Consider the following 17,273-nt stretch of genomic DNA (forward strand, 5'->3'; position numbering starts at 1 on the left):
ATGGATTACATGTGTTGGCATGGCTCGTAACTTCATCTTTTTTGTGTGTATTCCAGCTATTTCACAGAAAATGATTGAGAGAATTTTCTCTGGAACAGTAACAAGGTAGGTTTACATTTTCAAGAAGGTTTATTCTCCACTTCTAGATGTAATCGTGGTTTCTGTTGTTCTGTCAGAGAGAGGCGGGCATTTAAGGAAGGAAGACTGAGTTATGCTGATTTTGTTTGGTTCCTCATCTCAGAGGAGGACAAGAAGACCGACACCAGGTATCTTAACTTCATCTGTGCTTCACCTTCACTGTTTTTGTTTAGACTGTCCTTGACGTGCTCTCTCGGTCCAGCATAGAGTACTGGTTCCGCTGTATGGATCTGGACGGGGACGGCGTGCTCAGCATGTACGAGCTGGAGTATTTCTATGAGGAACAGTGTCAAAAACTGGAGGCCATGGCCATCGAGCCCCTTCCCTTTGAGGACTGCCTCTGCCAAATGCTTGACCTCGTCAAGCCCGAGGTGGAAGGTCAGAGCTGTTTCACATTTACACACACCGCTCAGAGTAGGACTGGTTCCACTTTGTGGCAGACGAACAGGCACGTTTTCAGGCCGGGTCATCGATCACTGGCTGAGGGCCAACCGGGCTGCCTGCAGCCAGCTGCTAGTGTCACCCACACCGTCGGCTAATCCCCTCCCTACACTTCACTTTTCCACTGGGTTATTTAGAAGTTTAGTATAGATGTGAGTGGGAATCTGAGCCTGAAGCAAACGACTCGTGTGCATCGCGACTGGAATGTGATCTGTGCCTAAAACAGCCCATCATGTACATGTTTAAAGTTCTGTTCTGGACACAGGTCAGTTCACTGCATGTATTTTATTCATTGATTCAGCAGAAATGTGCAGAAAAGGTCTTAATCCTGCTAACAAAACCCTTTAAATCAACTTTTGTTTTATTTGCAGCCAGTTTTTCAAAATTCAACCGTTATGATTGGAATGGATCAGAGCCGCCTAAGTAACAGGCCCCTGACCTCTGGGAAGTTCAGGTTCATTTAAGGGCAGTGAACGCACCAAATGAGTGGATTTTAGCTGATGAATAAATGCTTTATACAAGTTTACGTTAACAATGAGACAATAAACCGTTTTAAACGTCTGTTTTTCTAAATCAAAGTGGAGAAAGCTGCTATTTCCCATCGTAGTGGACTCTACACAGTCATCGACGGCTCATTTCAACTTGTCTCATTCTAATCTTATGTAGGTAAGATCACTCTGCGGGACCTGAAGAGGTGTAAGATGGCGCACATCTTCTATGACACGTTCTTCAACATTGAGAAGTACCTGGACCACGAGCAGAGGGACCCTTTCTCTGTGATCAGGGTGTGTGAGGTCTGACCAGACGCCGCCATATGTCGGATATCGGACAGATCACGTGACTCGTGTTGTTTTTGTGTTGCTTTAAGGAGGCTGAGACAGACGGCCAGGAGGTGTCCGACTGGGAAAAATATGCCGCCGAGGAGTATGACGTGCTGGTGTCTGAAGAGGTGGCCAACGATGTTTGTAATGATGTGTAAGTTTGATTTGAATCTGTGCTTTGTCAAAATCGGCTGCAGCTACAGTTCTGGGCCCAGATTCATGAGAATATTAAAATATTAACTGAGAAATAACTTTATTGAGAAGTTTGCATTATTTCCCTTTTTTGAGAAGCATAAATGTCTGATCGGTCTGAGGATAGGCGATTAGGCATTTAGGTGCTTTCATTGACATTATTTTATTATATTTATTAAAATAATGTTAACACTTAGCTAATTAAACATTTAACAAATAGCTGAGACTTTTTACTCGATATTGGGATTATGCACTTGGACAAAGAGGCAGATTTCAGATGTGTGACAGAGACATCCCACAGACGGAGAGTCAGTGATTGTTGACGGGCGTGTTTGGTGATTGTAGGAACACCACTGACCTCTAAAGGCAGGCTGCTCCCCAGAGCAGGTAAGACACTCAGGGTCAGGATTTTCCTCAGTCTCCCCCTCTTCCTCTTTGAGTGAATGGTTCCTGGTTCTTCTGTTCCCCCTGGAATGTGCATGGAAACGGTTTGTAATCCAGTCGTAGAGCTGGGAGTTAGCTTTCGAACCAGTTTCAGATTTTTTTTATTTTTTTATGAAAATAAAACTTCTATGCATAACTTTCCCTGCCTTCATGTGGTGTTCCTGTGTCTTTTCCAGCCACACAGGCTTTTCTAAATGTACTTGGGTTTTATTCTGCTGTCTTGTCAGGAGTGGGGTTCCTGAATTGTTTTTTTTTTTTTTTTTTTTTACTTAAGAAAAACATATTTATTTAATGACGGCAGTAAAGCGCTTCTATGACTTAGAAGAGGTTGTCTTCTGCTGCCAATTTCTAGTTTTATTAAACTCCTGGTAAGAGGGCAAATGTGTTTTCTGTCTGTGGTTATCAACAGGTTCTGGTTTAACCTTAAAGATGTTGGACTTTTGTATTTTTAAAAAGGGTTTGAACTCGTTTTGTTATTTTTATCACGTTTCTTCTAACACAGGGTGTCAAGTTTACCAGGGAACCAAAATTTAAACCTTGGTCCAAGTTGACGGCGAGTCTCTGTTGAGGGGGTGTGGTGAGTTTTCCCCGCCCTGGTACTGACCACCCGGTTCTCCGTGTGTCCTGTGTAGGTACGATCATGCTCTGAGCCCTTTAGGGCAGCACATCTCCAGTGAGCTGGGTCTGACGAAGAGACACTTTTTTGAGATTCCCGGTCCACACTGCGACTTGGACGAATACGAGTATGAAGATGACTTTGAATGACGGCACGGCGCGCTTCACTCCTCGCTGTTCCAAATCGTGTGTGGCTGTGATTTATGGCAGAACGGCGTCGTGCAGAGACGCCAAAACCAAACAACGATCTGAAGAAACAAACTCAGTCCGGTTTTCTGCGTACACAAAACGAGTCACATTTGATTTATAATTTAGAAAAAACAATTAATTCTACAGCGACACTGTTTGTTTTTATCTCATGATCTTCTCATCAGAAAAGTTAGTTTAATTCAGGAATCAAACTTCTGGGCCGAGACATTCCACTGATCATATCACAGATTGATTTTTATGAGGCTGTAAGATTTTCTGTAAACGCCAAACAAGCCACGACGAAAGCATAGCCACACCTGGACACATCTGTATTCAGAATTAGGATTTTAATGGATGTCAGAGTTGAGGTTTTAAATTATTAAATGCATTTCTGTACATGTTTATTTTGAGTTTGCAGTGTTTGTAAATGACATGGAGTTTTTATGTAATAAAGAACTTTAACTGAATGTGTTTTGGCCTAAAAAACTGAACATTTTACTTTAAATGAATAAAGCAGCTTTGGTTAATGAAATTGTAAAGGATGTTTTTGTTTCTGTGAATCCAAAGAATTATTTTAGACACGAGTTTTTTATTTAAAGTGATTAAATAAAATGCATAAATAGAACTTTATCAGAAATGTCTACAAAAAAGCTCAAATAAAAGCCACATCATTTAAATTACATCACTATAAATTCAACATGTTAGTGTTATTTTAACATTCAAGTGGAGCTTGCAGCTCTAACTTTATGAAAGTTTTTCCACGAGTAATAAGTCTGATATCTTCTGCCACAGAACCCGGTGGTTTCTCAAGAACAGCTTGTTCTAACCAGATCATGTTTCATATGAAAAACCAAGAAAGTCACCGATATGATCCTGAGAACTAACATGCTCCTACATCTGCTGGTGTGGGTCGTTTTGACCTCTGCTCTGACATTTCTCAGGTTTTACTCATCCACTTGCTAAAAAAAAAAGAACGCTCTTGAACTTGAATTGGCTGATTACTTCAAAAGATTTCTCCTAAAAGATAATTTACTAAAATATGATTTGTTTTAATGTGTCATAATTGAATTAAACCACTGGATACTTTAGCTTAAGCGATGAAAGTCAGGAGAGGAAACGGTCCGTAAGGTGTAGAGCCCTGCACTGAAGCCCGACGACTGTGTAATTATCTCGGACACGGGCCGGGCCGGGCGCCTTTATTTTTAATCGAATTCATTTTTTTAAAAAACACTTGAACGCAGCAGCACCTGCCTGCTTCTCACGCATCGTTAGCTCAGTTAAGGTCTGTGTGTTTTATAAATGCGCCTATATAAACGAATTCTCAAACTGCTGATTGAAACTTGTGCCCCTATTCTAATATGGCATTTTATGTCCACTTTGATATGTCAGAAACCATTCGTTTATTCTCATGAAAACGGCAGCATTCTATTTTCCTGTGAATAAATTCGCTCTGCAGTTAAAAAAAATAGAGCATTCATTGCTGGTTTTTTCTAACTGCAGAGCGCATTTTCAGAGAGGCAGATTAAATTTACAAACGCTTTATTAATTGGGGGCGTTTATTTCATCTGCCGCTCTGGAAATGCGCTCTGCAGTTAGAAAATTAGAATGCTGCTTTTTTCCTACTTGCACAAGAGCGCATTTTCAGAGCAGATTAAATGTACAAACGCATCCAATTAATGTAGTGTTCGTAAATTTCATCTGCCGCTCGGAAAATACGCTCTGTTAGAAAAAAAAGCTGCATTGAATGCTGTTTTTCTTTCTTTTTTTTTTACTGCAGAACGCTTCTCACAGATAATTAGAATGCTGACCATTCTATCACGCTAAAACATTATGAAAGGTTAAAAAAAAAAATCGGGCTCGGGTCGGGCCAGAGAATCCTGAAAACCTTTTCAGACCAGGTCGGGCTGGGGCTCCACCTCCTCGGGCCGGGCCGGACACGGGCTCAGATTTTAGGCCCGTGCAGGGCTCTAGTAAGGTGCAGATTTTGAGGTCTTGTCCTCACAGCTCAACCTCCACAGTGCCATCTTCTGGCTCGTTGTGGATCACGAGGACAGATGTCTCCGAGTTGAAGCTTTTCTCCTGAAGCTCCAGAGGAACAGCCAACGGATCCATGTCACGTAACTTCTGCTGACTGAGGAGATCACATGAGAGTGTGAGATGAGGACTAATGTGTGAAGAAAAGGTGTTTTAGAAGGAACTCACTTAGGACAGGTGCTCGGTTTGGGAACTTTACTAACTTTATCAATCGGGCGAATCTGACAGGGGGACTTGCTTCCTGAAGAAGACGGGAACATTCCTGATGATGATGACACTTGATGGCAACAAGAACATGATTCTGTACTTGTTTGCAGTGGCGTACCTTCTAGTTTTTGTTTGGAGAAGGGAGAGCGACTGTGCAGGTTGGGCCTCCTGTCAGAGCCAACATGTGATCCAGCATCCTCCGTTTCAGCCACAGCCAGTAAAGATGCCCGGTAGTAGATGAGCGGTTGCCAGCACTCCTCCCTGAGGTCAATTATGTGCTCTGCAGTGTGCTGTAGGAGGTAGGAGAACCTGCACGGAAACACAAAAAGAGTTTGACAAGTGTCAAAGTTCGTGTTTCTCCAAGCTGGCGTGTTGCTCGCGGCACTTACACCGTCTTCTTGTCTGGTTTGAGCAGTTTGCTGGAGAACTCGCTGAGGATGGCCAGGTAGGAGAGAAACGGTGGCGTAGCTCCGTCTGGAGTCTGACTGAACTCTTGGAACACAAACTCTATGCTGGTCCTACACATGTTTAAACAACTTCATAAATAAATACACTAGACATAAATCCAGACCGCGCGAAGGCTCTTGCTGACCTGTGAATCATGACAACACACTCACGAAACTTGACCACGTCACCGAAGGTGAGGGCGAATCGCCGGGCCAGCTCTTTGATGCTGGTGAACGTCTGGATTCTTGATTGGGCCCTGCTGCTGCTCTGCTCCTGTTTAAGCCTCACAAACAGCTGAGAGCAGAGAAAAATACATCAGTAACTCTGCAGAGATCAAACGCTTCATGTATACAAATGGACTTTTACCTGCTGCAAGCACAGCACCAGAGTACGAGCACTCTCCATCTTATTTATCTGCCTGGTCCTAAACATCGTCTCCTTGATGATGTCACCAAAGTCGTTATTATACTGGGGACAAAAGGAGTTCATTATACAGATTATACAGCCATCTATAATGCATACATTACTGTAATAATTTTGTGAAAAATCTTAAAGAAAATGCTTCTGAAGATGTAAAGTCTCGCTTTTTAAGCAAAACAGACACAAAATATTCAAAATTTTTGTTTCTACATCATGAAAGATGGTGTAAACTATTTTTTTATCCAGACATATTTATTATTCTTTTTAATGTAGCCCTGTGTTAGTGGTATATGATAACAAAGGAGCGAATTAGCATAGATTAGCAAAAACGAGCCAATTAGGCATTAGTGGCTAGCAGTAGTAGCACCAAGCTAGCTAATTAGCTTAGCACTAAAACTAGGCCAAACCATTGGTTTGTTGGTTTTAAGGTTCAGAGTACTTTCATGTGTTTCAGAGCTTTTAATGTCTAAACATATTTATTAATTTGCAGCTTTTACTGACATTTTGAGCCTAATTGATGATGATTTTTTTGTGATCCAATTTGGGGAGAAAAATCTAAAATTATATTGTTTTTATAATCTATCTCTGCAAATGTTTTAAATTAATTAAGTTTTATATTAAAAAAAAGAAAAACAACTTCAGTTTTCTAGAGGTGAATAAATTATATATTCACATAAAAATTATATTTATTTTTTAGTCCTCTACATTAATTTGTACAATGCATTTTTTCTTGAATTATTTTATTTATCTTTATCTTTCAGATTAAAGAGGCTGATGAAATTTTTAAAAATTATTTTTTTAAGCAATAATTAGTTTGGATTATTAGTGACACTGCTTTTGGAAAAAAAATATAAAACATTTTTTTACAGTTTTTTCATATTATTTTAAAGTAGTTTTTTTAAAAACTATTAATGAGGATAAAATCACTGTTTATTCATCTTTACCTTCATGTAGTGCGTGTAGACCTCAGCCGCCGTGCTCATCTCCAGCACCCCATGCACAATCAGTTTGCAGAAGGCTGCCAGCATATTTCTTTTTCTATGAAGGTCCTCCAGTCTCTCCATTTCAGAGTTTTCACTCACTGGGAGAGTGCGACGGAGTCAGAGATTGGATGTGAGGCGATGGAGAGTAAAAGAAGCAGGAAGAGTGATTAATCACAAAAAGAAAAGAAGAAAGCGGAATGAAAGGACGGGGTGTTTTTAGTTTCAGGACGATGGCTTTAGCAGGTGGAAATCAAAGATAACATCAGACTGTAGTTATGGTTGTGACACCATGTGGCTTCAATCTTTCGCAGGACTAATAAAATGGACTCAGAGGTGAGCCAGAGTTAATGGAATTTTCTCACGGAAAGAGATTGTCCCGATTTTATGATTTAACTCCGTGCCCCTGCCCTCAGAGTGATCTCTGCTCCAGCAGCTAATACAAAACGCCGTTCATAGAACGAAAAAATGTTACCAGGAACATCTAATAAAACAATCGCTTTTTATTACACGTTCAAAAACCAATAATCCTGTATTATATTTGCTTGAACATTTAAGAGATTCCCACCAGGAGGGTTATTGAATTTCTCTGGACGCTCCCATATTTGGATGCAAAATGTCTGCGAAAGTCGAAGCGATTGCAAAGATAATAAAGTGCTTTACCTGCAGCAAATGAGTTCCTGAGTTTACCTGCAGGACTCTACAAAGAGAACACCCCTTTGGGTTTCCCACATGTCAGCCTTGTTTTCCTCATTATGAATCAGACGGGAGCACGCTGCTGTCATCAGTTTACACGCTGCATCACTTTGCATAACAAAGTCGAACACGCTGCCACACAAATTAGTCAATGCTGCTTAAGTCTGGAGGTATTAACGGGGCTTCCTTTGTGATTGGGGGTCAATTGTCAGGTCAGGTTGGAAATCAGAACACATTTTACAGTCAGCAGGCAGCTCGGCGGTGACTTAATAAGCCAAACGTGTGGCCGTGCATTTAATGTCTGCATGATTTTAAAGCTGCTGAGGTGCAGTGCAACCGCACAGAGACAGCGCCACCTGCTGAGCAGCACACTCAGAACTGATGTGGTCTGTTTGCATGAATAGACTTCTACTTCTACGCAGGTCTCAGATAAATATTCCACCTTTTTCCAGCTCTGGGAGAAGAAAATTAATAAAATCATCTGTGGAAATAAAGCAGAGATTGGCTGTATGGAGGCTGAGATCTCACCCCTGTTCTGGCCGTCAGAGTCCGGGTCCACAAACACATGTGCACATACGAAGGTCAACAGCGCCCTCTGCAGTCTGGGACTGGGCGTGTACAGCAGTGGGCTGTAGGAGGTGGGATCCCACACCTGGATCTGGTAGGAATGAGCCAGCAGGACATCACAAACACCCAGAAAAGCCTAACATATAAGAAAGAGGGTTTAGAGAATGCAGGAGGAAGAGGATGGGAGGACATGTGTCTCCTGTTGTACCTGATGTCTCACACTGAGCTGAGAGTGAGACAGGCAGCGATGACTCTGCTCACAGAAGACCCGCAGCTGGAGCCTCTGAGCTACAGCCTTCTCCTGAAGACGAGAAAATGGGCTGAGTCAACCGCACTCAAACCTAAATCATTAATGGTGTTTTTACAAAAGCTCCGAGCTTCAGTCAGAGGAATCAGTGGTGACTCACTCTGCAGGTCAACGTTTCGCTGCTCGTGTTCAGCGACCAGATCATAGAGAAGGACAAGCACTGGAGCACCTCCTCCAGCACCTGCAGACCAAACCCGGGGTTTAAACACAGACAAGCATGACCCAACCTAAAGAGTCAGTGATGGTACCTCAGCTGGAGCTCCTCCATGGCTGCTCTCCTCCGTCAGGAGAGGAGCCAGCAGATCGAATACACTCCACCGACTGAGGTCATGACAGCTTCCACAAGGACAGAAACACCCATCAACACACACACACACACTTTATTCACACATCAGTGTGTTTTAAAACCGCCAAAGCTTACTTGTGAAAAGCTCTGAGTTTCTTCACTGTTGCAACAATTTCTCTGGTTTTCTCCTCGTCAGCAGAGAACCCATCACCCTGAGAAAGAGCAGAGGAACGACTCGGAGTGTTTTACTTTATAACGTACACCAGAGACGGAATGCAAACACTGATGTCAAACCAGAGCTCACTAAAGGCAAAGCAGATACCGGAACACACACTGGGGGGGGACGCTGGAGCTTTTGAGAAGTAATTATGGCTGCACAATATATCGTAAATATATCGTTATCGTGATATCAGCATGCACAATATGCATATCGCAAAGAACAGATAAATATCGCAATGAATGGTTAGCTGAAATGTTCGCTACACATAATGCATTCTGTCAGTCAAACAGAAGCATGATGTTATTTTTTAAAAATCAAATAGAGCTCTTCACCCATTTGGCCAATTGGGTGGGTTCTCATAGGTCAGCAATGGTTAGCAAACACCTGAGTTAGCTTTGTTCTGCTCTTTCTGCTGATTCTGCTTTTCCCAGGATCCATTGATTCCCTTTTCTGGTTCATTTTATTTTTCCCTTTCCTCACATCTTTTGCTTTTCTCATTTTTATGATTTTTTTTTTATTTCTTTGCTTTTGATTATTTTTGTTCCTGAGTTAGATTTTTATTTATCGCAAGTAATACCATTATCGCAATATTAATCACTGTTATCGAATATCGCAGGTTTTCCTAATATTGTGCAGCCCTAGAAGTAATTAAAAATTGCGCTCACATTTTCAACGTTAACACGCATTTCTTTTCACAATGGTAGTTTTTGCATCTTTACTGTTCCCCTGATTCACCCCATTCTCCTCTCCCCCTGTGCAGCGGCCGCAAACTCACCGGGGCGCCGGCAGCCTCTCAGAGTCCCTGCTGCTCTAAACATTGAAAGAATAATTTCATTTTCTGTTCCTCACTTCTGTGGCAAGGAAATACCTTCATTGGTGTCTGTTTGCTGCAGCAGCCAGGTACAAAGACGAACTTGTTTTTTTTATTTGACTATTTTTCTGTCCTGTTTAACCCCTGAAGATCTATTATCTTCCTGCATCTCCTCTCAATCCTTAAGAGAACCAGCTACCTGGCTTCATATTTTTTCACCTCATGAGTGAACTGCAGTTTAAAAAGATCTACCGACCGCAAAAACGGTGGAGTGCACGCCACACACAGACCTCACCAGTAGGTGAAGTCACCGGAGGACAAAACGGGTGATGCACTCCGCTCTGCAGCAGCGAAACACATCAGGTACAAATAAAAGACAGAAAGCATAAAAGGATGAGCCGACATGAACGATTTTGAGGTGCCCACGCTTTGAGAATGTTACTGTGCAGGATGCATCTTTCTGGAGCGCATCGATGATCAGAGCTCTGCGCCTCTCAGCTCAAAGTAATCCCCGCAGAGTCCACATAGATAATGTAATATAAGTAGAACCAGGATCTGTTTCGGGCTCCCCCTGGGTGTGTAAGCTGAGGGCTTCCAGGGGAGCCTGTCATCCTTTTGGATGAGCCGGGCTCCCTTTAGCTCACCTGTAATTCCAACCCTGCGTAGAGCACAAGTTGGTTGCGTGAGCTGCCAGAACCTGGCAGACAGTTGCCGGAAAGGTCCTTTCAAAATAAGACAGTTCCCAGATCTTGTTCTGGCAAGATCTAGCTCAAATTAACCACTGACGTACACCAAACGCAGATCACACAGTTAAGATTCAGCAGCACTCCTCACCCTGAGTGACTCCCCCAGCAGCTCAGTCAGCTGATCTACCCAACGTTGGACCAGAGAGTCTCGTGCGGTTCTGGTCGTGCAGCACCAGGCTGCCCCTTCACCGCACAAAGAGAGGTACGAACGGGACGCCGCCTCCAGAACCGCAGGGTCCGAGCAGAGGTCCAAAACAGCTGCCATCTCCGAAATCAGACTGGAAACCAGCTGCAGGAACAACACCAAATCTGATGATTAATCTTTAACCTCATACATAAAAAGAAAAACGATGTAATAGAAGTGGAAGTGGATGCAGACCTGAGTGTTTCCTGTTTCTGGACAATCTGGGAGGAAGAACTGAGGAATCCTCATCAGGGAGGTAATAATGTCACAGCTACATGAGAACTGCACAAACATCATCCACAAATAAACAGCCAGAGTTAAACGTCTGACGGGTATGAAGGGCCTGAGTATAATGATGTGTAAATACCTTAGAGAGTAACTGAGGAAGCACCCTGAGGAGATGTTCAGTGAGCTTCAGACAGTCGTCTGTTTGGACTTTCTTTTCTTTGATGCTCATCGCCTGAAGCACGCACAGTCGTGCTTTTAGGTTCAAAAACAGATGAGCGTTGGTTAAGAAAACATTTGTTTTTGTCACAAACTGACCTTCTTAGCTCCACTCCTCCCTGGCAGCGCCGGACCCTCCGACGCCTGACGAGCCGACGCAACCAGGATCTCTACGATCACCGCTTGTTCTGCTGGTGTGAAGCCTGGATGCAAACGGACAGCGGTGTAGTCTACGATTCATGTATTTACTAAAACTCCAAATGTCCTCAGACTGTTTCCCCCACCTCCACCTGCGCTGGGTGAAGAGGAGTTCTGCAGCAGAGCAGCTGTGAGCGTGGGCCAGTCCTTCAGCAGAGATCCACCACAGTCCCACAGGCTGTCCACCAGATACACCACATGCTCATGCAGCTGAAAAGGACACCAACATTAGCAAAACCCAAAAAATAGAAGACAATCAGAAGGTTTTCTGGGAAAAGTTATGAATTTAATTTTTTTTTTTACCTCAGACTCCTGATAAAACTGCAGCAAAGCTTTAAGTCTGGCTAATGTCTGCTGTTTTTGTGCCTCCTCTTCACTCATCTCACCCTGGAGGTCAGAGGCAGGAGCTGCAGCGTTGACAATCCTGGAGGAAACAGTTTATATCCACCATGAAAGGCTGGTAAAGTGCTACGAAGGTCTTCTTACCTGGAGAAGAGCAGCTCCCCTGTGACGGCAGCGAGAGGCCGATGGGAGGAGTAAACAAACGGGAGGAGCTGCTTGTAGTCGTCTGGTGTGAGGACATCCTCACACGACCTGAGGAGTGATGAGACGATCAGTGTAAAGGATTTTAAAAAAAGGGCAAAAGCATAAATAAAACACTCACTTGGAGATGAGGACAAGCAGCTTCATGGCCTGTACCTCCACGTCGTTGTCCTTATCCAGAGTCATGGAGATCAGCCGGTCCTGGAGCATAAATCAGCAGTGTTGGGCAAGTTACTTCAAAACTGTAATGCATTATTTATTACTTTTTACCCTCATTTTAAAGTAATTCATTACAATACAATATTACTGATTTTAAAATGTATGGCATTACACTACTTTTGCATTACTTGAAGTAACTTTCACCAATACAACTTCAATATGAATCTGGTAATGTGATGCTCAGTGAGCTCATGACATATATGTGGAAGGTGATGTGGTGTCTGAGCTAGGATTGCTGTTAAAAACAGTCAGATATAATAACAGTGCTTTAAAATGATTGTTTATTAAATAAAAACAACAATAATCTGTACTCTCAGCACGCTGCCATCGTATAGTAACTGAGCAGGAAGTGAGGTGGTGGGGGCTCCAAGCCTATATTTGCCTTGGTCCCCAAATGCCTTGATACGGCCCAGGATGTGGGACTGACTTCTGATTTTATTAGAATAATTTCCGGCCCTTTCTCTCTCTAACCTTCCTGCATGCTGCATGTTTTCTCCGTCTTCCAGAAAAACTGCAAACTAGATTTCCTATTTTCTAACTAATCAGCCAAAAGGATCTACCAAACGCAAAAAAAAGCTTCATATGCGCTGTGCTCCAGCAGCAATGAGTTGAAATCACCGGCGCACAGATTATGAACTCAGCTGAAAAGTACATGAAGTACCAGAGAATATGGGCTGATATAAATGATCACAAACAAATTACTTAGTTTTGGTGGAGCGGTTTTGTGAATATAACAGCGGCCGTGCGCAGGACGCAGCTGGAGTATTTGAGCCGTTACCGCTGCGTCCTCTCTGCTCATAGAATGCCCGCAAAGCTGAGTCCATAAATGACGTCATATATGTGGATACTGGATCTTGTTTCAGGCTTCCTGCAATTTGAATTTTTAGGAAACCCATATCTTGATTCTGGGTTTAAAAATGCATTGTAATTACTGCGTTACTGACAATTGTACCGAGTAAATATTACCATTTTCTTTCCCTGTAATGCCTTACATTACCACATTACAGCAAAAAGCAATGCATTACAGTAATTAATTACTTTTGTACCGCATTACTCCCAACACTGTAAATCACAGACAGATGTGGAAGGAAATCAGAATGATTGACTAAACCTACATCTGGATGAGCATCGGCCTCTAAAACAATATAAAAACAACATTTTATCCCCATGCAGCCACACAGGTAGTCAGGGTGACATGATGTGTTACCTTGAAGCGACTGGTGAACAGATCTAATTTAGGCAGAAGGACAGGATCGCTGTACAAACCCTGCAGACCCAGCACACACTTCAAACGCACGTCTGGTACCTGAGAGAAGACACACACACACACAGGTTGCTGCAGGCTCCGATCACCAGTAGATCAGAATCTATCCCGGTTTTAGATTTACTCCCACCTTGTCGTGCATCATCCAGCCCAGGTACTTTAGGTTACTGTCATTAAGGAATGCAGAGCTGTAGAGCTTCATCCACAAACCCAACTCCTCCATGCAGATGGAGCGGATCTCTGGAAGCATATCACTGCAGAAGCACAAAAAGACAGGAAACAGGCTCAGCAGGACTCTGATTATCAGACTGCAGGGTAAAGAAATGATTGTGGAGTTTAGAAACATATGTACCGATATCTCTTAAGAAAAACTCCTTTGAAAATGGCGTCCATCATGCCTTCTATTTCGGCTCGCCTCTCCTGTAACTTTAGGAGCGTCGTAAACTCATTCCCACTCATAAAACAAGTTTTAATTATCTGCATGTAGTGAGATGTCTCACCTCTGAGATGTTCTGTATTCTCTCCAGCTGCTGCGCGCTCTTCGATCGCACCGTCTTGGTCCTCTGCACCTCGTACAGTTTCTGATTGTTTTCAACCCCAACGCTCAGGCTCAGAGCCACGCCCACCAGAGAGCTCTGCAACTTCACCGCTGATCAGACATCACAACCCAGATTACAGACTAGCTTAACCAACACCGTGAACAGAGCGGTGCGCGTCGAGCCTCTTACCTGCGAGCGTGCAGGTGTGCCTGAAAGCTCGGATGCGCGAGTCAGACAGCTCGGTGAGCAGCGAGATTAGGTTGTTCATCAGGTAGCTGTCAAACATGACGCTGTGCTGACACCGAGCCACCAGCACCGACACAAACTCACAGAACTCAGAGTGAAACCAGCGACCGGACGGTCCAGACTGCACGAGGGGATACTCGGCACTGTCCTACAGGGAGACAGGTCGGACACATGACATGCGTGATTCATCCAAACCCTTCAGAAAGCAAGTTCCTGGAGCCTCCAGTAGACGTGACAAACACGTGATGCAGTGAATAGAGAAGGTACTGACAGCATCCACGGGCCACGTGACCGTGAGGATCCACGGAAACACCAGGAACCTCTTAAACTGCAGGCCAGCACCCTGAAACACACAGAAACACGTCTCGCATCTAAAATACTTCATAAAAAACAGAACAGGTGAGAGATAATGAACATGTTGTACCTCATCGAGCTCCTCCACCATCTTCCTCCTCATAGCTCTGTCCTCCTTGCTCTGACACATCTCTGCTGTGACCACACCTAAATAAATAAATAAGCAATACCGGGGGTAAACCTAAATCCAGTTCTGTGTGTTGTGCATGTTGTATATTTTTACATTTTACACATGTATGCATGTGTGTGTACTTGCCTTTGCATCCGGAGCACTGGATAAAAAAGCTGATGAGATCCAGGAGAGAAGTATCCCTGTCTGTCAGATACGCCTCAATCCAGTCGTCTATCACCGCCTGCTCCAGCCAGGAAATGGTGTTTAAATCAGACCAAAGCCACATTTTCTCAACACATGCAGCCTGACAGCCTGTTCTTGTCGTACCTGTATGGCGCTCTTGCCCATGGTGATCACCTCAAACAGCGTGACCGTTTCCACGTGTTCCTGTCTGACACGTCTACCCCGTGTTCTGCCACCACTGCTGCAGCCAGCTTTGGCCTTTTTGCTCTTGTCATTTTCGGAGAGGCTGTGCGCTCTCTTCCGTCGTCTCTGCAGAAGATAAAGCATGTCCAGATCAGAGTCATCTTCAAATCTGATGTTTAAATTTCAAAATAAGAGTTCAAGAACCTAAATTGGAGAGCACTTTATACCTGGATTATAGAATTACTAACATTCAACAGAAGACCCAACTTAACTTGTGTTTCAAACTCCAATAAAATGCTTCCTACAAACATTTGTATTACACCTTTTGGCACTGGCTTGCACACTTCTGCAGGAAAAGTGGATAAAACCTACCGCACTCTTCTGTCTGTTCTCATTCCCAGAGTCCTCCTCTGAGTGGCTGACAGCTCCAGAGTAGGTTGCCTCTGCATGACAGTCTGAGCTGGAAACCAAACCCATTACAATTAGGACATATTCTAATTCTCATGAGTATCCAGGGTTGATCCTGATAATTGAGACTTACTTTTGCTTGGATGATCTGGATGCAGCTGCAGCTGAAGGTTCTAGTATCATGTTCTTCTCAGATCTTCACGCAGGACTTAAGTGTGTCTTTGCATCTGCAGGCATGGCATAACACGAGTTTTGGGGAGATATTATTATGGTATTTTATTACAAAATATATTTTTGTCCCCTCCAAGTGAATTAAAATACATTACTGTCTTAAACAGACATTAAAACTGTTCAGAAGGCGAACACGTTGCTCCTAACCCCTCAAACTTACCTCATTTGCGTAGATGCATCCCTCTGCGACGTTAACTAATTTTATTGTTGTAGTCTGAAGGTTCTCAGACCAACAATTCAAATATTTCCTCACATTTCCTCCGTCTTTGCCCCAGCTCTCACAGTCAAGTAGCCAGACAGCCTAACAAGACCTGATTGGTTGCTGAACCGATGTCCTCTCATGTGATTGGCTGGTTGTTGACTTCACTCAGAATTACGGCCCGCCCTTAGGGACGGTGCAAGCCAACGAGCTTTGAGCGTTGTGGCTCCACAGCTGTTCACATCTGTCCAAAACAAACTCAGGAGACACGAGCTAGTTCGGTCTCAGAGAAGTTTCAAACTCTAACTTTGTTTCATAACATCATTTTAAGACTGAAACAGCTGTCTTTGTTGGTGTTTTACGGTAAAATCCCCTCTTACCTGATTTTACGTTTATTCACCAGCAGGGGAAGCTGTTCACTCACTTTAGGGATTTATAACAGTTGCAAAGCGGATTTTGAATTTAGGAAAATACAAAATGAACAATTCCACATGAAGAAAACACTATAATAAATAAATAGACAAATAATAAATTAATAAATAAATGTAACTACAATTTTAGCTTTAATAAATATTTTAGTGTAAAACACAAAAGCACACACGTACACATGAGGAAGCTTGGGGATCCTCTGGACATACATGTTCATGTGAAAACACCCTTAAAGTAAGGAAAGCATGAAATATTGATGACAGCTCACTCCTCTGCCATTCTAGTGTTACACACTTCACACACAAGCTGTTCAAGCAGTAAAGCAACAGAGGTGCTGAAGTTCTGCCTTGTTTAGGTTCTGACTCATCACTTGTTGCTTGTGATCTACTAAGACTCGGGTTTTAATACAGTTTTATGGTAATTGTGATCTGTATGGTTACCTTGAATTAAAATTAAATCAAATGATTTGCATTTATATTTTTGAATGTTTTCCAGCCTTTTTAAATCTCTATACTTTTATTTATCGGCATCATTTTTCCACTGATTTGCATGGATTTGTGATATTGTTGCTAAATATTTACACAAGCTCTGATATGATATTCCTGCAAGAATGGGAATGTTCAGGTTAAATCGATACTTTGCAACATTTTCAAATTTTTTAATCGTTCTCTTGAGCCAGCACATTCTAAAATGATCCTACAGGGTTAATGAACTAAGACCCCACCACCCTCTGTGGCAAGAATGTCACACTTGCAACTTCAGAGTGGCAGGCTGCTGCCATCTGTTGCACCTAGAAAAAAATGAGTCGACATACCTGGTGCCCCCATGTTTTAGATTGTGAACACATCTGATTTGTTTAAAGAGCAAGTCACCCACAAATCAACTTTTTTTGCTGATAAACTATATGTATAATGTGTTTATGTTTATTCATTTAGCAGACGCTTTTATCCAAAGCAACTTGCAATTTATAACCTAT

The 17,273-nt window shown here is 42.8% G+C and overlaps 2 protein-coding genes across 4 annotated transcripts in view; one reads left to right on the forward strand and one right to left on the reverse strand.

Annotated features, from left to right (window-relative positions):
- ppp2r3b (protein phosphatase 2, regulatory subunit B'', beta) overlaps window positions 1–3,372 on the forward strand; it is a 31,733-nt gene extending 28,361 nt beyond the window's left edge. For both annotated transcript variants that reach the window (XM_015965970.3, XM_015965973.3), the window contains 6 exons: window positions 57–105; window positions 177–266; window positions 341–516; window positions 1,246–1,364; window positions 1,448–1,554; window positions 2,669–3,372. In XM_015965970.3, coding sequence (XP_015821456.1) covers window positions 57–105; window positions 177–266; window positions 341–516; window positions 1,246–1,364; window positions 1,448–1,554; window positions 2,669–2,801 — 674 coding nt within the window. In that variant the 3' untranslated portion in view covers window positions 2,802–3,372. The remainder of the gene's footprint in view (window positions 1–56; window positions 106–176; window positions 267–340; window positions 517–1,245; window positions 1,365–1,447; window positions 1,555–2,668) is intronic.
- Window positions 3,373–4,697: 1,325 nt separating this feature from the next.
- si:ch211-269e2.1 (cohesin subunit SA-2) lies at window positions 4,698–15,963 on the reverse strand. 2 transcript variants are annotated; one of them, XM_015965969.3, is made up of 32 exons: window positions 15,830–15,963; window positions 15,572–15,665; window positions 15,403–15,490; window positions 14,992–15,156; window positions 14,809–14,905; window positions 14,623–14,699; window positions 14,470–14,541; window positions 14,142–14,346; window positions 13,914–14,062; window positions 13,766–13,833; window positions 13,544–13,667; window positions 13,357–13,455; window positions 12,052–12,131; window positions 11,874–11,981; window positions 11,691–11,811; window positions 11,474–11,597; window positions 11,289–11,392; window positions 11,113–11,205; window positions 10,941–11,027; window positions 10,650–10,850; window positions 8,920–8,996; window positions 8,747–8,834; window positions 8,599–8,679; window positions 8,400–8,492; window positions 8,153–8,327; window positions 6,893–7,029; window positions 5,895–5,996; window positions 5,674–5,822; window positions 5,471–5,599; window positions 5,200–5,390; window positions 5,043–5,115; window positions 4,698–4,971 (listed from the first exon to the last, which is right to left on the reverse strand). In XM_015965969.3, exons 2-32 carry the CDS (start codon window positions 15,619–15,621, stop codon window positions 4,839–4,841), a joined length of 3,540 nt encoding a protein of 1,179 aa, XP_015821455.1. In that variant the 5' UTR covers window positions 15,622–15,665; window positions 15,830–15,963; the 3' UTR covers window positions 4,698–4,838. The 2 variants fall into 2 exon arrangements, with proteins under 2 accessions (XP_015821455.1, XP_015821454.1); XM_015965968.3 differs by having other exon boundaries at window positions 13,766–13,839.
- Window positions 15,964–17,273: the final 1,310 nt, after the last annotated feature.

The sequence above is a fragment of the Nothobranchius furzeri genome, chromosome 14 (genome assembly GCF_043380555.1).
Source record: "Nothobranchius furzeri strain GRZ-AD chromosome 14, NfurGRZ-RIMD1, whole genome shotgun sequence".
Classification (NCBI taxonomy): domain Eukaryota; kingdom Metazoa; phylum Chordata; class Actinopteri; order Cyprinodontiformes; family Nothobranchiidae; genus Nothobranchius; species Nothobranchius furzeri.

What these genes read in the sequence shown, in the direction of transcription:
- si:ch211-269e2.1 (XM_015965968.3), bottom strand. Translation starts at nt 15,621, where the DNA reads ATGATACTAGAACCTTCAGCTGCAGCTGCATCCAGATCATCCAAGCAA. An exon ending in CTGCTTGTCCTCATCTCCAA is followed by an intron (nt 11,982 to 12,051) that starts GTGAGTGTTTTA and finishes ATCACTCCTCAG; the next exon opens with GTCGTGTGAGGATGTCCTCA. An exon ending in CAGAAACAGGAAACACTCAG is followed by an intron (nt 10,851 to 10,940) that starts GTCTGCATCCAC and finishes TTGTTCCTGCAG; the next exon opens with CTGGTTTCCAGTCTGATTTC.